General features: G+C 33.8%; 6 protein-coding genes across 8 annotated transcripts; 1 reads left to right on the top strand and 5 right to left on the bottom strand.

Annotated features, from left to right (window-relative positions):
- Positions 1-6217, top strand: LOC105832860 (6-pyruvoyl tetrahydrobiopterin synthase). Of its 2 annotated transcripts, none has more exons than XM_012674154.3 (4): positions 1-176; positions 4758-4940; positions 5301-5380; positions 5721-6217. In XM_012674154.3, exons 2-4 carry the CDS (start codon positions 4861-4863, stop codon positions 6023-6025), a joined length of 465 nt encoding a protein of 154 aa, XP_012529608.1. In that variant the 5' UTR covers positions 1-176; positions 4758-4860; the 3' UTR covers positions 6026-6217. The 2 variants fall into 2 exon arrangements, with proteins under 2 accessions (XP_012529608.1, XP_012529607.1); XM_012674153.3 differs by having other exon boundaries at positions 2-443.
- LOC105832859 lies at positions 188-4750 on the bottom strand. The gene is made up of 9 exons (XM_036285085.1): positions 3856-4750; positions 3605-3672; positions 3350-3492; positions 3135-3228; positions 2549-2604; positions 2179-2468; positions 1798-2087; positions 1042-1161; positions 188-964 (listed from the first exon to the last, which is right to left on the bottom strand). The coding sequence occupies exons 1-9, from the start codon at positions 3961-3963 to the stop codon at positions 571-573; spliced, it is 1563 nt and encodes a 520-aa protein (XP_036140978.1). The 5' UTR covers positions 3964-4750; the 3' UTR covers positions 188-570.
- LOC105832857 (alkaline ceramidase) lies at positions 6090-11033 on the bottom strand. Of its 2 annotated transcripts, none has more exons than XM_012674149.3 (4): positions 10491-11033; positions 8470-8626; positions 8070-8307; positions 6090-7892 (listed from the first exon to the last, which is right to left on the bottom strand). In XM_012674149.3, exons 1-4 carry the CDS (start codon positions 10581-10583, stop codon positions 7571-7573), a joined length of 810 nt encoding a protein of 269 aa, XP_012529603.1. In that variant the 5' UTR covers positions 10584-11033; the 3' UTR covers positions 6090-7570. The 2 variants fall into 2 exon arrangements, with proteins under 2 accessions (XP_012529603.1, XP_028050163.1); XM_028194362.2 differs by lacking the exon at positions 10491-11033 and adding an exon at positions 10092-10471 and having other exon boundaries at positions 6854-7892.
- A 4227-nt stretch (positions 11034-15260) lies between these two features.
- Positions 15261-17800, bottom strand: LOC105837035 (malate dehydrogenase, mitochondrial-like). Its single transcript, XM_028194155.2, has 3 exons — positions 17265-17800; positions 16405-16788; positions 15261-15778 (listed from the first exon to the last, which is right to left on the bottom strand). The coding sequence occupies exons 1-3, from the start codon at positions 17661-17663 to the stop codon at positions 15407-15409; spliced, it is 1155 nt and encodes a 384-aa protein (XP_028049956.2). The 5' UTR covers positions 17664-17800; the 3' UTR covers positions 15261-15406.
- Positions 17801-17916: 116 nt separating this feature from the next.
- LOC105837037 (condensin complex subunit 2) lies at positions 17917-22651 on the bottom strand. The gene is made up of 2 exons (XM_012681499.3): positions 21993-22651; positions 17917-20713 (listed from the first exon to the last, which is right to left on the bottom strand). Exon 2 carries the CDS (start codon positions 20636-20638, stop codon positions 18560-18562), a length of 2079 nt encoding a protein of 692 aa, XP_012536953.1. The 5' UTR covers positions 20639-20713; positions 21993-22651; the 3' UTR covers positions 17917-18559.
- Positions 22652-22765: 114 nt separating this feature from the next.
- Positions 22766-26178, bottom strand: LOC105837039 (meiosis-specific with OB domain-containing protein). The gene is made up of 8 exons (XM_012681504.3): positions 25822-26178; positions 25340-25471; positions 24650-24918; positions 24285-24507; positions 24084-24200; positions 23595-23757; positions 23313-23520; positions 22766-23103 (listed from the first exon to the last, which is right to left on the bottom strand). Exons 1-8 carry the CDS (start codon positions 25940-25942, stop codon positions 22918-22920), a joined length of 1419 nt encoding a protein of 472 aa, XP_012536958.1. The 5' UTR covers positions 25943-26178; the 3' UTR covers positions 22766-22917.
- Positions 26179-26322: the final 144 nt, after the last annotated feature.

Here is a 26322-nt window from a genome sequence, read left to right on the forward strand (position 1 = left end):
CATTTATTAATTTTTAGATTTACACGTTTATTTCATTGTTAAATTAAATATTAATTGCCTTCAAATTTCTGTGGCGCGGATTAGATTAAGTTAGGTTAAGTTAGATTTCACATCCACGTGACATCTGCGTGTCGCGCGATAAAACTCCAAGCTGACACAAGCTGACAGTTTGACAGGTTCGACTTTTTTTTTAAGTTCTTATCTTTAAATGTTGCGAACATCGCAGGGAATTAAAAATCCGTATAAGGTACAAAATGAAAAAAAAAAAAATTTCCGTGAAGCGCGTGTGAAACGTAAACGCGAAATTTTAGGGTAAATGACAGCCTACGCAAATAATATCGATTACCTTAACCAATAATCGCGACGCACATATGTCTTTCCATAACGATTGCAAGTGTCCACGCAGTTACTCAATCATGAACCTTTATTTGACAAGTCGACTGGTGAGTGATAGACTTTTTTCATAAAATCGAAGTGAGATATCAAGGTAAAGTTGGGAAACAGAGAGATCTATTTACATTCCAAATGTCAACGTCTCGGTGGCCTCGTCACGGGCAATCGTTGCAATCTCTAAATCATGGTTACAACTTGCTTGCTTATGGTAAACTGATGATACATCTCTCTTAGTTCGGTCGCTTTGTAACGTTCAGCATTTAGGAGCTTTACCGTGTGGCACGACAGCAGGTTTACGACGCCCGGCGGTATCCCGGATGTCGAGAGCATGTCGCAGTACTCCGCTATGTTGCATGACTTCATCGTGCATATCACGATGACGGAATTGCCGATGACCAGGCTCTGCGTCAATTTCTGAAACAGATCCGTCACCTTCGCCGCCATGAGCGTGATTATGCCTTTCGGCTTACAGGTTCTCGTCACCAGGCAGTCGAGCATAGGACTCTTCACACTCCGATACCAATATGGAAATTGTAGCCATTTGAATACTGTTTTCGATAACTTGGGTTTACTAAAAAAAAAAGAAACTAAATAAAGATGTCCACAAGACATTGCGAGAGATACGGCAGCTTTGGCAGTTTGGTATACCCGTTGTGTTCCAATGCAGATGCAAACTTGGATAACACTTGCATTCTGGATTCAGTAGACAATGCGCTCCAGATTTTGAATCCTTTTCTAGCTGATGCGACGCATCTGCTGACATCGTCTCTAGAATAGTTAAAAGTCTGTTAGAAATCTACAGCGAGTGTAAGAAGTATTCGTGCACACTTTTTTAAACTTTTAGAAAGTAAAATTAATTTAAAACGCCCCAATACAAATCAAAACTAAATAAATCAAAAATTTTTATTCCAAGAGAGACTCGTCTACACAAATTATATATATTGACAAAAGTATATCTTATAAAATCATCTTTAAAGTAATTTTATACATCTAATATTATTTTTTTGCATAAAATATTTTTTTATTATCTATATGTGTATATTAAAGTTTAACTTAATGTTGGCAATTAATGAAAGATATATTTCAATGATTCAATTCGATTTAATTTGATTTGGATAAAATTTTTGATAATTTGGATTTAAACAAAGAAATAAAATTTGATTCGATTTGGTATCAAATAAACCTTGATTCCTCGACCTTTAATTAGCAATTTATTAATAACGAATGTAATAGATTGTATAAGTGTAAGTTGCTAATTGTTTATTCTAAAAGAAAGTTTCAAAACATATTCCCCATGCGAATACTTTTTATACTCATAATCGTTATTGAAGTCCTCTTCAAATTGTTTAAATTTAAGATTTATTGCTGTTGACTGATATAACGTAAAAATATGTGAGTCTGTACCTTGTGGCATTCGCCCTTTGAATGCTGTTATATGTCCAGTAAATGTTTTTCACGGGCTGTTGCCATGCACCATCATAAAATAGATTCTGAAGCACAACAAGTTTTGTAGGATCTTCAGGTGCACTGGGCTTTGTTGCCTTCTTTGTCTTAATTGGCTGTATCATGTTTATTATCTGTTCATCCTCGCTCAAATTGAGATGTTGAGGCAGTAAAATTTTAAATATCTCTGTATAAGGCATAAAAATTATGCCATCGTAGAAATCCAATGTATTTATGAGAACAATGTTTCTCTGTTGAAAAGGAAAATCGTTAATAATAACGTTTGAAATAATTTGGTGATATGCGCTTACTGGCGCACGATATAATTTTAAATGGGCGTACATCTAAGGATGCTGCTAAATTTTTTGCAGCCGCAATGTTCTCGGTCCATATGGATGTTACGTTTATTCTATAAAATATAGGAGGTGTAAGTAACTCTTGTTTAGATTCAAATATACAAATGTCACTATTGAGATTCCTAAAATGTCGATTTTTCAATGATAAAAAGTCGAATTTCATCGAATGTGGTATCCATATCTTACTTAAATTTTGAGAATTGTCGGATATCTTTAAATAGCTAATAACAGCATACAAATCTGCCTCTTCCAAGAGTATCATTTCAATGGTCTTATCTACATAACATTGTGAAAGATCTTGAGTCTTTATTATGCGAAAACATATTTCTTAATTGTATCTTAAATGTTTTTCTTACGTGAAAGTAGTTTTTTATATTCTACATATACATGATTATCTACGGGTGAGTTTTTGCTGAAATACAAAATAATAAAATATATTATAAATATATTAATATAATAATTTGTTAATATCTTTTTTGTGTCAAAATTGATATTATTACAAAAGTCAGCGTTTCACAGATAAAACATTTTAAAAGTTTTTATTTATATTATTCTATGAAGTCTTTATTGCAGAAATAAATACGCAAATAAAAATGAAATTAATCATCAACAATTTCTATTTTATTCAGAAATAATATCGATCTAATCATGAGAGAAGAAAGTGTTATTTTTCAGTCAAAGCGGATGTTGGTGCTTAATAAAATTTCAGTATCAATTATTAAATATGTATTTTATATGCTATCGGTCTAATAATCAATTAATTTTATTGTTGATATTAATCTATTTTGAAAATCTTTATATATAACATTCTTTTAAAAAATTTTTGAGTGAATTGATGATTAATTCCATTCTTATATTTGCATATTTATTTCTGCAATAAAGTTCATAGAATAATAATAGAATATCATTACATAGTTGAACGAATTTTAACTAGATAATTACATGAGGCAGGTTTCCAAAAAAGATGACACCTCCTGCGTTGCACAAAAATTAAGAAGTGTCAACATTAACATCAAAGTTTGTTCTTTAGTCTTTTCTGAAAAAAGTAGATTTTTAAAAGACAGTAACACAATCTATGTTTTTCATTTATAAAAAGATAAATTATTAAAAAGTGAGTAATTAATGAAATGTCTTCACGTTCGTATATGCAATATTACCAAATGTAAAGTCATCAGAATTAAATATGTATGTCTGATAATAAAATATACAGTCTAAAATAGCTTTAGATACATCTATGTGATTACAAACAGATTGGAAATCAGAGGAAGAGAGTGACATTTTTATTACAATCTGGGGCAATCTATAAACATAAAAATATTAATAAAAATGAATAGCAAAGACAGACCTTTGGTTGTAACTGAACTTTTATCATATTATTTGTATTAAAATACTTGCGTCTCTAATATTTTTACCTAAGGAAAATGATTTTATTCTCAAAGTTCACATTCTTGGTTAAATTGATTATATTTATTGATGCTACCTGAAAATAAACGTAAAAAATGCAACATTACTTAATTTTGTGAGAATAATCAGATGATTTTGAAAGCCAAAAATTTCGATCAGTTTAGATTCTCCGTTTTCAATATCCGTTTTCAACGGCAAACTTTCCAATCTATAATCAATCTGTTCGTATGTACTGTCGTATGTCGGTATAAATACTCACACTTCTTCTAGACTTCAGTTCATAGTCTAGATTATTGTATTTCTCTACGAGTTCGCGTATCCTTACGGAGAGAGGATCCAATGCAGCAGTTGCAAGAAGCTGAGCCATTGCAACAAATAAAATAACAAGAGATGTATCTTCAGGCTCGATCTATACAGCAATTGTGGTAAAAATAGACGAAGACGATCACGTGCTCGCGACAGAAAAATATTTGCTTTTGAAAGTAAACGTTAGGCCAACGTCAAAGAACTATTTGCAAATATCGTTCGATCGACAATAATAAAGACGAAAAAGCATCGTTTGAGCTCTATCGACAGAACGTCGTCGAGCAGTGTAAATATTTTTCGTCACGGTTTCGCTTCTCGATACTTACGAGCAATACTTTAAGTAATGCCGATATGATACCGGAATTATGAAAACCTCGGCTATATCGATTTATTAATAATATCGATATTATACGAGGTTTTAACGCTTTAGTTTATGATGCTTAATTGTCGACATAATTAAATGTTTCTAGTGATTTTACAAGAAAAAACAAAACCACAAAATTAATTTTAATTTCTTAAAATTAAACACTTTTTTAAATGCGTTTACTTATTGCGTATAATTTTTGAAAATTTCAATTAACATTAAAAATGACAGTTCTGCTCGGTTTCCACAATCAATTTGCCATTATATTTTGCTGAAAAGATTTTAATGTTTCTATTCTATTGGTACCCTGTTGACAAAATCTGCAACACATACTTTGTAAAATATATCTTCCTTAGATTTGACCCCCCACCTGGAATAGATTTTTAAACTTTTATTACAGCCTGCATTTGCATTAAATAATAGCAGTAAATAATAATCTACAGTGATTTCTAATTATTCTAACAATTATGTCGAAACAACATTACTTCCAGCTGTTGCGGCGAGATTAGTCACCGTTCTGCATCCCTCGAAAGGAACGAATTTTTTTCCATCGCCTGTAAGATATAACTGAGCTCTTTGTCCGCGCGTTGGAGAATGGATTCACATCACAAGAGAAGGCCGATCGCTTATTTGACGCGGAAGGCGCAAATATCCTGTAGTCATCGTTTGAACAGGTGCGAGCTCAGGCTCTGGCGAATAGAATGAATTCTTGATCTAACGGATACCTGTAGATCTCATGACCAGTACGAGAAATTATTCTTGAAAAGAGAGAACGCTGTCGTTCGTCGCGAACATTTCCAAATCTTAAAGTCAAATGGCTGAAAATCTTTAACAAAGATGTTTTCAGACAGTATCTTTGCCAGAAAATCATTCTCGGAAAGATCTCATTGTTTTTCGATTGTTTAAAACTTTAAAAGCTAATTGGCCCTCAAATTTCGATTTTCGAAAATTCTCACATGCTAAATCGTTTTATAAAAGAGAGAGATGTCGATCTCTATTTTTCATGTCTATTCTTAGAAAGATTTTAATTTTAGTCCGTTCCTGACCGACGAGGAGAATAAACAAGTGTACGGAAAATGCAACAATGTTTGGGGCCATGGTCATAATTACACCGGTAATTTGCATTAACAGATTATTACGTTATTATTTTAGATGCTAATATAGTATACAAAGTAACGAGAGCGAGCAAATTGACAAGTATAAACAGTGTCAAAAAAAATAGAGCGATATTTTTATCGTCAATTGTATTTTTTTAGCGAAAAATCAAAACAATGTCTAATTGAGAATTGTTTAGTATGTAAATTTGAAAGAGGCTACGAGAGAAAGATTACGTTCCTGTTGAACGTAAGTTTAGATTGAACGCGACTGTTCTGAAATTTTTTTAACTTTTAAATTTATGTTAAATTTCTTGACGATTATACGTGAAATCAAAATGTAATTTTATTCACTTTCAGTGGAAGTAACGATCCGTGGACCTGTAGATCCGTCCACTGGAATGGTTATGAACTTGGAGGAATTAAAAGCTTGCATGGATAAGGTGCTGATGGATCAAATGGATCATAAAAATATAGACAAACAAGTGTTTCACTTGAGAAATACAGTCTCAACGACCGAGAATGTCGCTATTTATATATTCGAGGAGCTAAAAACGCACATGTCCAATCCCGAACTGTTGTACGAAGTCAAGGTCCACGAAACCGACAAAAATGTTATGTCTTTTAAGGGAGAATACAGTGATAATGTATCTTCTGATATGTAATTAATGGTATCTTAATTAGACCCACTTGGTTGTACAGATTTGTTTAGTTTTGATATTTGTAAGATTTTTATTACATTTGTATAACAATGTATACAATTACATGATTGTATAATTGTAAAATATAATTTTATATTAATAATTGTATATTTTATATTAAAACAATCGAAAATAATATATACAAATTATGCATTACATGTGAGTAATATAGAAAATTTAATATTCCAGTCGCCATTTTCATTAAATCAGAGCTATAGTTACAATCTAGTACAAAGCTATAGTACAAAGATATAGCTATGATATGGCAAAGAATTAAATGATTCACCCGTAATATCTTTTTCCTTATTGCACATACATATATAGTCTCATCTAAAACATTTATTAGAATCTTGAGATTCTACCCTAATTAAAATTAATTGGTTTTAGTAGGATGCTAATAATTATACCTCTATGCTATGTCTTTGTGAATTTCCGGTACTTAAAATATAAAGTACACACGCACGCGTATGATTCTTAGTAACGATTCATTAAAATACATTTATAAAATAGTTCTTTGTAAAAAAGTTAACAAGAGTACACATATCACAATATAATCATTTTATAAATAATTTTTAATTCGCTAATGTACATGTGTAATCATATTATAAATATTTGCGATTTTTTATAATCTCTATTCGCATGAGGAATTAATCATTTCGTTTTTATCTATACACTGCTTTCGATTATGTACATAACTTATTATTACATCGTCTATAACAAAATAAAAATATTTATTATAAACCTAATTATATACCCCCCTTTTTGCAAGATCTGTTTTAAATTTAAATTTAATTTTTTTTTTTCACATTTTAAATACTAATGTATTAGGAAGGAAAAGAAAAGTAAATCGAAAGAAAGTTAATTGTCAAGTAGAAATATTAGATTACCCATGAGTCATGTAATTTATCCGTTAGTCATTTACATTTTTAATTCTATATTAAATAGATAAATATTTAGTGATAAATTAAAATATCTCAAATCAAATATTACATATGCTCATTTAGTGATTTCCGAAATTATCACATCTTTATGTTAAGTATTCAGTGCCACTTATGTATTTTTTCATTTGGTTAAAATATACAATTTAATTCTCTTTAATAACTTTATCATTCAGTTCTTTATCAGTTCTTTAAAACGAGTTAAGATATATGATATAATTAATATCTATATAAATGACGCAACATCCACATCACATCATACATCTGCATATTTTAAAGTTAAACGCTGAATATTGCATAAAATCCAAATACTGCCATGGAAAAAATAATTTTGCTGAAATACAGATCTAAAAATAATTATGTTGTAAAAATGAAATATCAAAACAGTTTACAGTAATATCTCAAGATATTCTACATAATTATTTTAATCGTTCAACATAAATTTTTCTTCTGACCTGTATTAAATTTTTAATTATAGTAAAATTGCTCTTTCCGGCGACTATATAGATATAGTCGTAATAAATAATGTATTTACGATTATATTAATGATCACAAATAACTATTACGAGAGCTATATATTCATATTGTAGCCAGCACTCGTGTAACTTCTAATAGTTACATACGGTATACCGAGCTCAAAATCATCCCTAGGCCAATACCTGAGCACTGGTAACTGTTGCGGTTTCTCATCTTGCACAGCGAAATATGCAAACAGCACCGCCGCGGTGTAGCTTGCTATAAAGATGAACAAATGCCACAACGCGTGGAGATACGGGAAGTTCAAATTCAGCCAGGTATCGCAGAACAGACGATCATTCAGCCAGCAGGTTACCGCCAGTATCCACATGACGCCGCATCGCAAGCCCAGTCTATACACCCTTATCGAGGTAGTCCTTCAAATTTTTTAAAGACACTGTTACAACATGCATTCCGCGTGTATGATTTTTACATGTCGAAACGTATCCCTCTACCACATCTCCATTACATTAATTTTTTTTAATCTGTGTAATTTTTGCTATTGGACGTATGTATGAATTTCGTATATAATGATTCTGTATGTAAGAAATTACCTCTTCAGTTCTAGGATCAAGAATCCAATCGCCGGTATGCCCAAGCTCATCAATGCGAAAGCATTTACGGCCGGATGTATCAAGGCCAAGCCGGTGGCGATTAGAGTGGGCAACGTTGCGCATATAGAGAAGAGCTTTCTGTCGTTATGTACGACATTGGGGAAATATCTTCTGGGAAAGAACATACAGAAGCCTGCCATATACACCCACAAAATAGACAATTCATCTAATAGTTGACCTATCGTATATATACAAAATTAGCTATTTACGCAACATAAACATATCAGTTTCGCCAAGCAAAAATATCTTAACAAATTAAATATTCTTAAATAATATTTCTTTTCCTTGTGAAACATTATTCTTAGATTATTAAGTAGTATATACTTTGTAATATTCTCACCTATCAGGGATAAAGTGGCATGGAAATACGCGCTTGTAAGTCCAACTATCATCAGTAAGAACCAGACTACGTGAATTCCTGGATTCACAAAGCGTGCATAGTCTCTAAACAGGTGCATGAGCACAGGTGGAAGCAACACGAAGACTACATTGCTCAACTAAAAAAGATAAGATAATAGATGAGTTAAACAATGAAAACATTCTCTCTCTCTCTCTCTCTCTCTCTCTCTCTCTCTCTCTCTCTCTCTCTTATCTTCTATTTATCTATCCAATTAAGCAGGATGATTTAACATTGATATAGTTCTGTGCAAAAAAAACTTGTATATTTGTGTACTATAGATTTATAAAAAATATCTCGTTTTTGTTCTGGGACAAGAACAAGAATTTCTAATTAGAAATAAAATTGTCTTCAGTAACAAACAATTTGTGTGGATACACTAATGTGATAAAAATTCCTTGCTGAGTAAAGGAAGATAAAATACTTATGTGTCAGAGACTTATCAAAGATAAGAAACAATTGATATTCGCGAATCAAGATACGGTTTGTTTGTTTTTTGGCTTTGCATATAAACACATCTTGTTATCTCTAATGTATATATTCTTTGTCTTGTTTATATGTAATATTATTTCCTTATTCGCAATCGTGTAACATATTTTGCATCTCGGATCTGTGGAACCTTGACCTATAAGATCCTAGATATATATGGAATCTGCTTCAAGTAAAAAACTATTGCTTCAACAAAACACTGGAAACTACTCGATGTGTAAAATACACTCTAATCATAGAATATCTTTGTGATTAGTTCAGAATGTTAGACCAGACATTGAAGTTTTATTGTCTGTTTCTACCTTTCACTCTCTCTCTAAAAAAAAATCCTTATTTCATAATTCTTAATTATAAATTCAATCAAGTTGCAATTCTCATGGCTTTAATAACTGTAGGTAACTTCAGAATGTTTTCCAAGAGAAATATATTCAAAATTGAGAAATATGTATAATAGTTCTCAATTTATAATTGAGAATATGTACAATGATATGCATCCATAATAATTATTATACATCCTTCATCTTGCTTACAAGAAAACAATTTCCTTATCCAATCACAAGCGTTATTACAGATCTGTGGAACTTTCACCTATTAATTATTTGACATTTTACATGTATGAAGTCTCTCATAGTAAACATTAATTATGTTTGCTTGAGAAAAAAAAACACTTTTATAGGCGGACTCTTCACATTTCTATGACACTTTGACCTATACATTTTTTAATAAATATGGAATATATATGTTTTGTGAAATATCTGTTGTAATAAAGACACTGTCTCCACTGTTGGCACGAGCTTTTCTTGACATGAGGGGTTTTTTAAATTTTTTTGACAAATGTAGAATCTGTCTTGCGCAAAAAATATTGTGCAAAAGAAATACCACAAATCAATTATCACAAGTTTACTTTTCATTTCCATGATACTTTGATATTCTTTTTTTGAGAAATATGAAATCTTGTAAAAAATCTGTTGTGCAAAAAATACTAGAAACCATTTATCATGAAATTACTCTTCATTTTGTAGAACCTTGAGACACGAGATTTTACACCGATAAAATCTGCCTCGCGCAAAAATTACCTGTCGTATAAGAAAAAACCGTCTCGTGCAAGTCTTGAAAATTACGTTGTCACGAGTCATGAGCTCTCAGTTTCTGTGGAGCTTTTCTTTTTTGACAAATGGAATCTGCCTCGTACAAAAAATTGTCACAGCAAAAAAAAAAAGGAAACTATCATTCCGTCAACGAGACAAAGACTTGACAAAGCTCTTTATTTCCGGATCAATCGTGATTTACGTCACGATTACGATTCTAGTCGCGAGTCATGGCTCAAGGATCATCGTGACACCTGGACTCTCTCGTCCAGGTGTAGAACCGTCACAGATCGATCGGAAAAATACGGAAGAAAGACAGAGAGGGGGAGAGTGAGCCATATGCGGCGCACAAACGGCGTGTAAACAAATCGCGCGTCGCATACGAACCGTGTTCATGAATTCCGCGATGCTGGGCGAGATGTTGTAGTTGCGTTCGCACCAATCGATGGGCGAGCTGCCAGCCTCGAAGGGTTTCCACATGATCGCGAGACTGCTCAAGCGGCTGGAATCGGGAGTACGAGAGAGGGACTCCAGGACTCTCCGGGACTTTTTCCCTCGCGGGATCGCCGATCGTGCAGCGGATATGTACGGACACTCCTATCCGCCGAGTTCCGTACCCGCGCGAAGGAAAGTAAAAGTGCGCGTCTCTCTCGTTCTCCCGGTGCTCCGTTCTCCCTCGTTCTAACGGTAGTACATCACGCGTTCAATCACCTCAAGCGACTCGCTAGCACTGACTAGTCGCGGAACTATGCTCGCCAGCTAAATACTCGCGCCTCGCGCCTCGCGCCCCGTTTCGCGAGACGGAACGGAGAAGGATAGACGCTCCGCATGCTCGCGCAGGACGCACGACGCACAACGCACGACGCACGACCGCGACGAAATTGGCAACAATGAACGTTTTCAATGACTGGCCGAATCGCCTCTGTTTATATATCTGTATGTGTTTACAATTTCAAATCAATTTTAAGATTTATTTATTATCAGATTATTTATTATCAGATATTCATAAAATTCTGCAGGACATCATTACTCTCTCGGAAAAAAAATATGTTAATTATATAAAAACAATATATATTAAAAAAATATATTTTTTTATATCAAATAGAAATTTTACAAAAGAAAAGGAAACTAATTATAAGCATATATGGACATATTTTATATATATCCTGCATAAAACGTCGGATTGAAAAAAATTAAAAAATATTGACATTTTGTCAAAAAGCAGAGAATTCAGAAGAATTTAGAAAATATTCAAAAGATATTCAATGGAATATCTTCTGAATATCTTTGCATTCAATCACAATAAGAAGCATTCAAATAAATGCGCATCTTCGCATTAAAAAAGATTCACTTTTTCTTCCAATTATTATCGGATTCAGAGGCATACAAGATTTCATGGTTCTATTCTCAATATCGCACTGATACGTATTGGCCACGATCCAATCCGAGATTTTTGCAAAGCAGAATTCACGATAAAATCTTATGAATGCGAAACACTATTTTTGAATAAGATATTTTATGCAGAGTTACGTGTCGCAGAGTCGTTGCGCATGTATTTTGATATATGAAAATATATGCGCAATAATGACAGTTATCGAACCGACAACTATCGGTAATTGTGTACGGAATACTGGCCCAGGGTATTTACCCAGATAGCAAAATATCTCTAAAATTCCTGCAGAACTGATAAACGCCATTGAGAATATTGGTAAATTATTGGTCTAAGTATATGCACAAAATGAAGCAATTTTAGATCAATTGCAAACAGAATATAAAATTGTCAATTATTGCCCAATTCCATGTACATCAATCAAATTGAATATTTTTAATCTGAAATCTTAAAATCAATTGTAACTCCATAATGGCTTAATGTAATCCAATATTAAAATGTCAATTCTGTATTAATTACAGAATATTTAAATGGAAAAACATAATAATAATAATATATATATATATGCTTCTATAATTAAATTAAATTTTTAAGGTGTTTTGCAAAAAAGTAATTATACGCTTTTTATCAAATTTATTAATAGTACGTTTATTTGAATTTTTTTCACACTACAAATAATAATGTAATTTTATGTGTACTATTCTCTTTACAAGTTTACACAAACGTACACTTTTTCATGTTGTTATTTCTTGTCACGCGAAGACACTTGAATTGAATGCGTTTCAAGGGATGCTTTTCATTTACATGACTTTTGTGTTAACACTTGTATGAAGAAACAGTTTTTAAATAAAAAGGTTTATAATTGATTTAGAAATGATCTAGAAATGACCATTTAACGAGTACAACAATTGGTGTATATTTGAGAAAAAAGTGACTTTATGTTTTAAAAATAATTGTTCGAGATATGTCCGGTTATAGAGTCAATAATTGATCATTGATAATTCAGATTTTAGATTCTATTTATTGATCAATAACTAAGAATTAGTATGATGTTTTACTTTTCTTAAGGTCATATTTGATTAAAAATTGATCAATTATGTTGTTCTCCACGTCATGGAGTAAACGTGGAATTGCCGTTTCTCCACGCTTTGCTATCTGGGTATATATGTTTTTTTATATATGAAACATTTTTTCGGTTGATATCACGTATCTCGGGTTGATATCACACGTATTGTCTGTAAAAGGATATCTCTGGAACATTTGCACAGTATGGTCGGTATTACGGTTAAACTTTTTATTTTTAAAAAATTTGTTTTGTGTTTATGTTAAGAGATATTTCATAACCAATAAAATATAATTTATTCAACATATTTTAAAATAAACTTCAATCGCGACACGACGACGGTTTGTCGCGCTTATCGACGTTAAAACAAAAGATCGTATTGCATGCGCAGTGAGCTGTTGCATGTGCGCGATATCTGCGTGAGGGCAGGGGAAAGAGGGAATTGTTGTGACACTTTTGTAGAAAAAGGAATAAATATTAAATGTTAAAAATCAAAATTTGGAAATATATTCAATACTCATATATTTACAAAAATGCACAATTATTCCTAAATAACATAATGTAAAAATATTGCAACATGAAATATCACATATTATTTATAAATGTTATAACACCGCAACATTTTAAATAATCTAATGTGTGGTTTTTTCAAGTAATTATAAAATATATAAGTAAATATAAAATATAAAATAGTAATACCTCATACAGCAAAATATATCTAAAATATAATCGGATATATCTGTGTTTACAATTTCAAATAAATTTTAAGATATTGTCTTATTATCAGATATTCATAGAATTCTGCAGGACATCATTACATAATTGATACCACGTAGTCTGTAAAAGGATATCTCTGGAACATTTGCACAGTATGATCGGTATTATCAATTAAACTTTTTCTTTTCTTAAAATTTGTTTTATGTTTAGATCGATATATTTCGTAACCAATAAGACATAATTTATTCAACATATTTTAAAATAAACTTCAAACTATTTTGAATATAAGAATTAAAGAAAAGAAAACGTAAAAATCAAATGTCACATTTGAGATAAAACTTGACTTTTTAATGTCTAGGAGATATCTCAAAAACATTCTTAAGATATCTTGACAGTGCAACAGATATTCTGACATATAGATATCTTCAAGATATCTCTGTGATACAGAGTTTTGCTGTGTGGAATCTGAAACTTAAGCCTTCGGCACACGATTTTTCATGCTAGCACGCATACGAGGCGTCTTACGATTGGTAATATAATTATTCGAGCCAATCAGGACACGTAATAATAAGATGTCTCATATGCAATCTAGCATGAAAAATCGTATCGTATGTCGAAGGCATTAGATTGGCTCAATTTTTGACAAATATTATTAAAAAATTTTATTCCAAAAAAACTGTTGTGTATTGTTTCAACGCGATTATTGCGAAATTTTCGTCATTTTATAATACCATTATTACACACAACACAATTATCGGAGTTTTGAAGAAAATGTTATCGTTTCCTATTGTTTATATATTTGATAAAAACGGATTTAATTGGAATACAATAGAATTCTTATATGTACATATAATAATTATTAAAGAAAAAAAAACGGTAACGATGTTACAAGTGATAAGGCGTTACATTTCAAATCTGGGTTAAGACTACTATGAGTCTTTGGATTTCGATTCATTTCTTAAAATCCATTTAAAGTAAAATACATACAAAAAGATTAAAATTTTTGTTAGTTTTGTTAAATTTTAATATTACAATAAACTAAAAATTCATAAACATACTTTCAAGAATACACGTGAACTGTACTTTATTCCGGAAAAAAATATAATATAATTTAATTGTCTTTAAAATTTCGAAAAATTTTCATGTATAGAAATCATCGGAATAATTAGAGCACCTTAAAAAAAGGATCGAATTCTTCCTATCATTTTATATCGATCTATTTTAACAAGACGGCAAACATCTCTTTAGATCATTTTCAAATCCTCTTTGAAATTCCATTAAGAAGATCGGCTTTAATCTCTCGCCTTGACGACGCACACAAGGCCCGGAGCACATCTCTTCGCTCTTGACCTTCTTTCACTCCGCAATTAAGCGATTATATCAATGACAATCTGACTCGACGTCATAATATATATAAGCAATATTTACGCTTTAATTTTAGATGTTTACAACGAATTTTTAATTTACACGGGACGAAACGTATTGTGAAAGTGAATAAATTCGCAATAAATCTACAAACACGTTTTAATATTGTCAGAGGTCGTACGGTTCTTGTTAAGGCTGTATTACATCTATTTTTACAAATCACAGTTAAAATTTAAACTGTACGTATATATAAAAGTTGTGTTTATAACATATATTTTTTTAAAAGTTCAACTTTAAAGTTTATTACTTTATCTGTTAAAATTTCTATTGTAATATTAAAATTTAACAAAACTAACAAAAATTGTAATCTTTTTGTATGTATTTTACTTTAAATATCTTTGTAAGTACTTTAAGTATTATAAATGATTTGTTTCAAGTTTTATTGCGACTTTAAGCCTATAGTTATAAATAAATAAAAAATAAATTTATATTATATACAGAATAATTAATCTCTGTACCGCAATAAAACTTTACATAAAACATCTTGAATATTTAAATACTTAAATATTTAATATTTAAATATTTGATTACTTATTTTTGTCATTATTTCTCATTACATTTCCATTAGGGCGTTTCGCCAAATTTTTTTTGCATTACTCTCAAATGCAATACAAATCTGTATTTTTTTTATTATTGTGAGAACAGGTGTAATGCATTCTTAATCCTGTAAGATTTCCCAAAATTATCGGCGATAGAGTGACCGAGTGATCACAGTGTTCTTGTGCGCGTCCTCTCCGTCCGGACCGCCGCGACCGCCATATCGACGTGTTCATTAATGATGGGTATTGCCTGCTCGATCCGCAACACCTCCGTGGCCGAAATTTTTGGTAAGCCCAGGTTCCGTTTGATGCCTTCCGGGCCAAACTCCAGCTCGCTGGTGAAAAATCGGCAGACCGGCAGCGCGTCCGACCGCACGTAGGCGCAAGTGATAACGTGGTCATGCCCGGACAAAGCGGCCGCGAGGTTGATTATCAGCTTCGCAGCGGCGGTTCCGGACGATAACAACGTACCCTCGTCGAACCGCGTCCTCGCCTCCTCGTCACCGACTCGAAATAATTGCATTAGGGTCTTGCGCTGGGCCTGATAATGTTAATTGTGTGTCAACTGTTAGGCCTACAAGAGGAAACACTAATTATATAACTTAATTATCGCTTAATCGCGACATCTCGCATAATCCCATCTGTACAAATACCGTTAACTGCATTAATGAATGAATGATCGATATAATGCGAGAACGATATAACGCGTTAATTTTTTTATCTCTGCTCGCTTAATATCCACGCGCTACAAAAGTCTCGGTATTTAATGTAATTTATTATTTTTGCATTTTCAGGAGGATTAATAAAATTTTATTTTTCTGTCTAGTATTTTTATTTTTCAGTCTAGACGAATGTATGGCTTCTTTTTATTTAGATTGGTGTAAATTAAAAAGTTCTTTTTATTTGGCAAATAAAGAAGAAAATTTCAGGCAAGATCGAGACAAATTTGCCCTGTGTTCTAATAATATTATTTTCTTCTCTGTTCATCTAGAAAGATATTTTTTAATCCTTTTTAAAAAAATATATATAATTGAATTAATTTTTTCAATGATAAAATCTGAAATGGCTGAAAATGGCTTGCACGAGATCTAAATTCCCACTTGAAGAATTTTTCTAGAAACGGAGATTAGAGATGAAAAGATGAAAACTTTCTCTGCTTTTTCGTACATTAGTGAATTGATTGAACGGGACGGCGCGCGACAATAGCGGGACGACGGTGCGCGCGTCAGCGCCGCCGGCCAACGGTACCGAGAGGCTCGCGCGCTCCAGGTTGAGGATAGCCGCCGCTGTCTCCTCGATCCGTCCGCTGTATGCCGCGGTCGAGCCGACGATCCGGTCAGGATTGCACCAGCCCGCGCACCGGAAGATCTCCGAGACCATCGCGGCCGTGGCGGTGACCGGGCGCGCGAACACGGCGACCAGGGCGTCCGGGTTGTAGCGTAGTATCCGATCCGTCATCTGACGCACGTAGTCGGCCGTCGATTTGAATTGCTCGCGGACCGTCGTCGAGGCGATGTCCTCCCTCTCGTCCATAAGCGCAACGATGTTCGCCTAAACATTTTTTTCCCGCTATTTACGACGTCATGACACAAATCGTGGATATTTTAACGTTACGTGAATTTATGTAATTAAATATTGCATTGTAATTTTTTAAAGTTACATTATATACTCTAACTAAAGGAAGGACTTAAGATAAATCATTAAAGAAATTTAATATTTATTTGTAAATTAAGTTTGTATGAAATAATAAAGATTCTTTTTTTAATAAAAATTCTTGTAGATTATATATTTCCTAGTGTATACAATTAACATTAAATTATTATTAATTAATGTATATAATAATAATGTATAAATAAAATATAATTATTATTACATAATTAATATAATAATAATTTTGTGCGTATAGTTAAGAGTAAAATTTCTATTAAATTACCAAATTAAATTCCATAATATTTTCGCATTATCTTATTGTGACAGATCTACAAGAATTTTTCAACTGTAATCGTTATATTTCCTATAGTTCTTACTTCTCTGAGGGCCTGCTTTATATCCTTTCTCCGGAAATGATCTATACAAGGACTGGTCTCCAGATGCGACACGTCCGTCAAAGCGTCCGCCGACATGGACTCTCTCGTATCCACCAGGCGAATGCTTTTAATAATCCGATATTGTTTCAAAAGGATTGCGGTGTAAAGGGGCGTAACTCCCCCGCCGATGATGCACACCTTCATCTTAGCCTCGCTGTTTCTTTGCGCCTCTTTCTCACTTTTCTCCCGCCTCGTCGATCCATCCGCACTTGTCTCCCCGACTTTCTTAACCTGCCGGTCGTCCGTCGATGGGATTTTCGAGGATCCGCGACACGAAGAAATAAAATGACGTCCGCATCGTCGCAACAGATAAAAAAACGATCTCTTCAGCGCGGTCATGATTGAAAAAATTTAATATTTCTCGAAGGTGATTACGATTTATAATATTTTCCACGATTTTGCGAATTGGGTCAAAACAAGAACATCGCTAGGAGATAATGATTCGAGACAGATTTACAAAAGGCAAAGTAAAACAAATGATCCGCATAGGGAATGTATGTGAAAGAACGTAAAGAGAACAAACTGATAAAACTCTTGTAACTTACGATTAGAGAGAATAATAAAGATAAGATATTTTTTAATTTAATTACGATTTTTTAAATTTTAGTATAAAGATATTTTATTTTATGTATGACAAAAATATACACGTATACGTATTTATCGTACGGTGTTGTATCGTGTTAAATACAAATATTAAAAAATATATATAAAATTTCTGCAACAATTTCCGATAACTGTAATTTATAATCGCTTTATATAAAAATTCTAGGCAATATTAATCTGACAAATTGACAAACCAACGAAAAATTGAAAAACTCGAATGACATTCTCAGCTATCGTTGAATACAATTTTAAGCTAACGGCTGGTAAACCAATCACATTTGTACAAGTATTATCATAATCTCTTGATTAGAAGTTTATTTAATTTTTAGTATCTCCGCCGAGTTTTCATAAAAGTTCGTTAAACTCGTTATCCTATCTCGTTGTCCTATAATTATTACAATATTTTCTTCATTTTCAAATACTATTCGCTAGAATTTATACGCCATATTATTGTCATAAAAAATAAGTTTACAATGTAATTTGTATTACGGCATTGTACAAAATTCGCTTTCTATCAATCCTTAAAAAAATATTAACTTTTATTATGTGTAAAACGCTTAATATACAATTTTTTAAGAATATTACATTCAGAACAATGTCTGCTTGAATATGTACACACAAAACGAAGTCTCTCAGGTTGTCGGTTTTCCAGGCTCGATGATAATATTGGACATGTCCGGTACCGACTGAAGACTCAGGCCTTTCTCGTTTGCCAGATGCAGCAGGGAGATAAAGGAGATCGGTACGCTCAATGCTTCGGCGTTGCTTTTCGTCAGTAATTTCGGCAACGACTTATAAACGTCGCTGAATTGCTTCCTCTCTTTTATCGTGTCAACCTCCGCCTCCATCTCTTTAGGGCTTGTCGCAGTCGCGTTGTTGTTCGTGAACTTGAGACAGGACCATATCGATTTCTTCAGCTCCCGCATGTCGATCTTCTTCGCCTTCAAGCAGTATGCGATAGGTATTTTATTGACCAACTTCGGCGCGGCTACCAGATTGTCACCGGTGAGACCCTGGCTGCTCAACACAGCGGCGCTATCGTCGAAGTTACAATCATCATTGACATCTCTATTCCCGAAATCGTCGTAATCGTCATCGTGCTCAACATTGGGACAGTATTCCTGCGTGTCGTTCGGATTATTGTAGTCGTATCTCTCGCCGTCGGACACATCCGCAATGGCCACCGAGTCCGCTTCCTCTCTATCGTTCGGCAACTTTACGGCGATTTTGTGATACAGGTAGAGCTTGCTCATTTGCGTGATGTCGTAATGCACGTCCTCTGGCAGCGTCAGATTCTCGATGCTCCATTCCGCTTTCGCAGTCTTTGACTGTAATTTGTTTAATTGGCTCAAAGTAAACTTGGCGTCCACGATATCTCGTGTAGTATCGTCGTACAAAAACTCGAACTGCTTCTTCTTTCGCTGCTTGGTCTGCATGCAAGCTACTTCCTTGGTGTCACTGTTCTCGATCCCAGCGGACGATCTCATGAAATTTCGAAATTTCCAGTGAGCCGGGCCGGCCCAATGCAAGCTTATGCCCGGTTGGACGAAAGAGTATTCAGATGTCCGGATGCTGTGTGCGTCGACAATATTCGCCTGCTCTGATTGATCCGCCGTTCCCTGACGACACGTTTGAACGTTCTCATTGTTCGCCTCGTGCTCCATGTCAAAGTAATTCATGGGCTCAGGCGCCGGATCATCGTCATGCTCCACACTCGCGTCTAAATCGAATTGGAATCTGTTGCCATCATCGGTGTTGTCATGGAGCTCGTTTTCTTCCTCTGGCATCTCTTCCGGCTCATCGTCCACGGACCAGCCGAGAAACTCAAAATTAGAGTACGATGGGCAGATCTCCAGATTTGAAAAGTCCTCGATCACTGGTACAGTATACTTTGCCGAATTCGAATTATTTCGCGATGTGTCCTCCAGGACGTCGACGAGCACGTCGTTGTACGGATGCTGATAAAAACCGGAATTTGCGTGGTTTGGCAGCGTCGCCTGGTACAGCATGTCACTGGTCTGCAGGTCCCCCTCGCCTATCATCACCGACATGGGTTTTGCGATCTCGATGTTGCCCCTTAGGGCCTCGATGGTGCTGAAAATCTTCTGCTTTGATTTCTTCTTCTTCTTTTTCTGTGTCGTCTCGACGTTTGCACCTTCCCCATCTTCCGTTTGCATGGTTTCTCCCTGCTCCTCCGTCTGCTCCATACCATCTACGACCCGTTTGTCCAATCCGCCAACCATCTTGAGTATTTCCATGTGCACACTGTCTACGCGATATCCATAAATCTTGGTACTCACATCTAAGGACGTGCTGGCCACCTGCAGATTCGACATATTGACATCCTGCTTCTTTATCATGTATATCATGAAGTCGATCATTTCCAGGCTAAACGCGTTCTTGATATTGATCTTGTTTTCGGTGCTCAATTTTATGCATTGATTGATACTCTCGGCCATCTGGGGCGCCGGAATATTCGACAAGAACCCCAGGCCGAGAGAGTATCTTCGGCTACTAGTGGACGGCGATGTCGACGTCGATGTGAGCATCTCACGTCGACGAGCGATACGCTCTGCTTCGTCGTCATTCTCTGAAAAGGTACTCGTTGACAGGGCTTGAACGATGGACTTTCTCCGCAACGGCGACGAAGAAGTCGGCGAATTGTGCAAGGATTCCACTCTCTTATGCATTAGAGACTTTCGAGACTCCATTTTATATAAAAAAATATTTAACTTTTCTTTTGTATTTCTAAACTCCAATGGACTTGTTCTCTAATTCTTATACTCCTGAAACAAGCATACATTGTTTCAATTAGCAAATTCTTTTTATAACATAACATAAAAGAAGTAAATTGTGTATGATCATGATTTTAATGCATAGCTCATTTTTGCAGTTATTTTCTATAAAATTGTAGAACATCAAAAATTGTTGCAAATTATATCACATACTGCTGATATAAGTAATTATCAATGTTTTTAAGAATCAGATTATATTGTCAAGTAAGTATTCTTAAATAGTTTCAACATAAGTTTATTTTTTATTAATATACAAACAAATATTACCATAGATTCATAAATTAGTAATTCCAATTAGTCCAATAGATTCATTATTAGAAAACAAGCAGTATATAATTATAATACAGCTTTAAATAATCAACAATTATTTTTACATCTTCTAATGTTCATTTTATAGATTATCTTTCGTCTTATTTATTTACTTTTTGTATCTTTTTCTAGTTTTAAGAATTCGAAAAGAATTAAGTTAAAGATTGAAGTTAGTCTACATTACTAAAAATAGATATAAAGACCTTGGATCAATCCAGAATTATCAAATAAGTTATCACTACCCAATGACAGGTTGCGTTCCACTTTCAAAACTTTAAAAAATCACTTAACTATCAGTGCATAAAGACTGACGCAAAGAGAAAAAGTAAAATTCTTTTAATGCAAGGTCTCCAATGTCAGCAGGAGTAATGGAGTAAGGAGTAAGAGTAACAATTGACCAATTAAAAACCAGGAGTAAACAAAATAGACAAATCTCATTTCATATTTCTTACTTCTTACTCCTACTCCATTACTCCTGCTGACATTGTAGACCTTGCATTATATTATTGAAATCCAATTAAAAATCACTTTACTCGTTTTACAAAAAATTTTTTTTTTCTTTTTGTGATTTAACGTGCCGTCAACCGAACTTTCGTTGTAAGTTGACACAGTAGATATGTGTATGTGTATGTGTTGTATATATGTAAATAGTTCGGTTATGAGTCAGTGTATGTGTATATGTTTATGTGTACGTGTTTGTCCGCATTGTGATGAGCTCAGGGGTACGTTCCGTTTCACGCATGATACGCATGATGCATCGTTCATCCTTGTTGTTTGTCAAACGTTAAACAAGGATGAACAATGCATCATGCGTTGAAACGGAACGCAGCCCAGGTCCGCGTAGGTTCGCTATGCCCAGTGGCCGTGGGGTACGGTCACCCCTGCGCGGTTTTACAAAAATAATGAGGTTATTGGTTAAGTATATCGACCGCGTCTGTCTAAACCTCTTTGCAGTACTCACCGTTTATGGCAGCAAAGTTCTTCGTTATTCTCTCGAGATCGGCCCGGATCAGTCGTAGAAGAACATAATAACGCTGCAGCTCATCGTAAGTGTTTTGCAGAACTTGCAACGTGCGGCTGTCATGCGAAGGCATCAAGAACGTATGTTCTGACAAAGATATGGTCCCAATATTTGCGTTGAAATACCAAGTGTCCACCTGGTTTGCGCACCTCGTTCGCCACTCGTCGTCTTGCGACTGAATAAAAAAACAGCACTGACAATAACAGAAATCACTTCGATAATCGTCCGGCAAGTCCGTCAACAATCATCAACAACGGCCAAATACGTTGCCTCTCTCTCATTCAAATATTTACCGACGCGCAAATGACGTCGCCGTGCGTTCCTAAAGGCGTTAAATGTTTGCCATTTTGTAATCGTATTACCACAACGAAATGTTCGCAATCTCATTGGACGCCCGACTGCTCACGTGTCGATTGGCTAATTTAAAATAAAATTTCCTAATTGAATAATTTAATAGAGAGACTCTAAGCACTGATTACTGTGAATGACTGTTGTCAATCGCAATAAATCATCAAACGGGATGCTTTCGAAATATTGTAGACTGTTCTTTTGCAGAAAATAAAAAAAAACATTAATTATATGTTGAGCTTAAACATTGAAATTAAAGATTGAAATCCGATATAATTATTTTAATCAAAATTAATTTGAATGTAAAATTTTAATTACTGTAAATAAAACTTCACATATATATTATGAAATAAATATTATATATATATAGTTACAGGATATAGCTTTATTTTTGAAAAGAATTTAAAAGCATTTATAATACAACATATTTCTATAATGTTCTTTTAAGCATAAAATACAATGTGTAAGTCTAATAATTGCAGTTATGAAGAATTATTTGTATCAGACATATTAATTTTTAATATTCAGGCATAGCTGCAATCTGTTTCATAGCTTGCTCTGTTTCTTTGTCTGGTTTAATAGATAAAACGTTATATAAGACGCGCGGAAAGACTGACGTCGGTCCGAGAATGTGCAGGCAGACATCGCATTTTTCTAACAAATACAGCCATTTTAATTCACTGCGCTTTTCTACTGCCATTGCCTGCAATAATTATCTTTATTAAAAAAAAAAATTAAAATTATTTAACAAAAAAAACAAAATTGTATTAATCACGATTATTTTACACTCAATTTTGATTACTTCTATTTACATTGACTTGCATTTTTGTAATCAAAAAGATTATTTTTAAAAATCAAAGACTTTATATTTTTTGCAAATGTAATTGTTCAATCTTAATTTAAATACAGTACCTGAAATTCATCAACTGTGCAACCCAAAACTCGTTCCGCGATATCGCCGGTTAAACGACATCCAATAATATAACCGGTATCATCCTTCAAATTAATTTTTATATTAAACTTTACACTGTTTAATGGTGTCCGTATTCCGTTGCCCGACGGACAATTTAAATTCATGCAAGAATCTTGCATGTTTGCAACGATTTTTTTACATAAAGCACTATAAAAAGTAAAAATAACAGTAAAATTGTCAGTTCTTTATTTAAATTGTATATGATGTGAATAAAAAAGTACCATTTTGTAGATATCACATCTTTAAGTGGACCGTCCAAATTCATTTCTGTTATTGAAGCTTTTACGATCGTCGCGAACTGTAATCTTTCACCTACTGTAACCGCTTTCTTTTGTAATTTTTCCGTGATTTGTTGTACCGTCATTATAGTTGTAATAGTGTCCGCTGTTAACATAGAAATTAATAATAATAATAATAAAATTTGCATTACATAAAGACAATTTTTTAAATTCTACCTTTTCAAAATTCAAGATAAAGGGATCTATTTTTTTAAATTAAATTATATATTTATTAAATGTTTTTTAAACAAAATAGTAATTAAATTTAAAGATATTTAAGATATACCTGGAGATAACTGGGATATTTAAGATATTTAAGATATACTTAGAGATAAATGGGATAAATAGGATCGTAGAAATGATACATAAATATTTTTATAAGATCTTCTTTATATTAATTTTGACATAAGACTAATTATTTGCTGTTCTTACGATTTGGTACAGCGAATGGATCGCTACATATGGAATCAGGATCGTAATGCTGTACCGCCCTTGTAATATCTACAGCTTGTGGTACATTTAGACATTCCGTAATCAACGTTCGTTTTGCTGCATGTAAAAACATAAAATAAATAGAAACAAACTATCAATATTATATGATAAGAATCGAAATTAATTAGATCTTCAACTTACAGATGCTTAATGCTGTTTTTTTCTTATATTCATCGTACGCTATGCGAACGTCGATCAAAAATAATGTTGTCTTCTTCAGTTCCCAAAAGGAAGATCTCTCGATCCAATCCTTGTCCCACAGCATCAACGGCACCGTATTACTCGTCGAATTATCTGCGACTTCGAAACTGCGACATGTTATAGATCGTCCGTCCCGTGTCGTTACATTACGCGCATCGGCGATCTGCAATACATTAATTTCGGTAATTGATATTCACGAGCGTAAAGGTGATAGTTTTCATAAAAGCATTATAAATTATTTATTTTTTACTACCTACACAAAAAGCGACATAACAAGAATTGATTCTTTATGTATCGCAACTTACAAACGTAACGACGACCAGAAGATCGACAAAGCGATCGCATAGAGCGTCGATGTTTTCCAGAATTAATTTTAGACTTTTCGCGGAGGTCACGCTTTTCACAGGTCGCATGAGCAGATCCTTGTACCGTTCGCGAGTTGGCGCGTCGTGATTCTGTATGAGAGCCGCACCCTCGTTGACAATCAGGGCGTAAGGACTGGAGGTCGACGGCATGAATTGCTCGTTCCTATCGTTGAGATTGCGTTTTATGATTTTCGCACTTATCACTTCCACTGTAAAACAAATACTTTTGTTAAGATTTCAAGTATATCTTTAAATGTATATTATTTAATTGTCCTATACAATGTGCTTTTTCCGCGAAAGTTGATATTAAGATTGTTTTATATTTCTGTAATTCTGATTCTGAATTTAAATATTTATGTAAAAAATCGTTAAAGAGAGTACACAAATATTTAAATATTTATAACTAAATAAAGCACTATTAACAGACATTTTGTTTTTCTTCATTTTATCTTATTTTATCATTTAGAATCACTTATCACAATTTTTTTCTTATTTCAACATATATGTATAATATCTATATGTATAATTTTTTATAAATAATAACTAACTTTAAATATTATTAACTGCAAAATATTGATGCATTTTGATTCATTATAATCTAAGTACGATGTACTCTTAAAAAATATTCACCTACGGATCCGATGTTAAATGTGGACGATAACTTTTTTACGAATTCCGTGCTGCCCCACACAGTGACGTTAATAAAATCTTCCTCGGAGTCGCGCAAAGTGAATGTCCAAACGCTACGTTCGCCGTTGCTGACTACAAAAATCATTGAGATAAAAATGGAGAATAAAAACATATATTTCAATTTCTCTCTTTTAATTTCGTGTAAAATTGAAGGATAAAAAACTTAGCACAAAAGTAATTTTATAGTTTCTTGAATTGAAGCACGTTTAAACGGAAAATTGAAATTGCAAAACGACGAAATATGGCGCGATAGAGTTTGCTATGCGTACAATTGACGAAGTTGTTTCATAAAGAAAGATATGTTTCTGCGAGTCTGCCTCTGTTCATTTTCAGTTTCGATCTTCAATCTATCGTTTTAAATATCGCAATTGGCTGCAGTAAAATGAAGAAAGGAAAAACAACGAACGGATCGATATACGTACACTTTGCTCGAGTGCTGTCGAACGTTCGCACGTTCGTGCTGCTTATGATCACACCGATTACGAAAGTGTTCGGCGCGCCGTCCCGCAGCGATTTTATCTCCTGCCTGTACAAAAAGGACATGATGTCCGACGGTGAATATGTATCGCGTTATCAGTTCAACGCAAATCGAATGGGAAGAAAGAAGCTGGATATCACTGGATATTCCGCGTCCGTGAGATTTCACTTGCAGCTTGGAGTTTGCGAGTGGATTGCAGTTGACTGCCAACTGTGTCGCGACAGCGATCATCAAGTTCCGCCGCGTCAATTCAACTAAATTCAGAGCGCACTTCAGCGCACAATTCAGACGTTCAATTTGAACAAAAACTTACTTTCCAAAAAAAAAATGCGCCCATTACTGCTAATGTAGACTAATTTTAATCATGGTTTATAATTATATTACTCTTTATAATTATTACTTAAAGACAGTTCTATTGGTTGCATCTACGCGCCGAAATTTGAAT

This window comes from Monomorium pharaonis, chromosome 3 (assembly GCF_013373865.1).
Source record: "Monomorium pharaonis isolate MP-MQ-018 chromosome 3, ASM1337386v2, whole genome shotgun sequence".
NCBI lineage: Eukaryota > Metazoa > Arthropoda > Insecta > Hymenoptera > Formicidae > Monomorium > Monomorium pharaonis.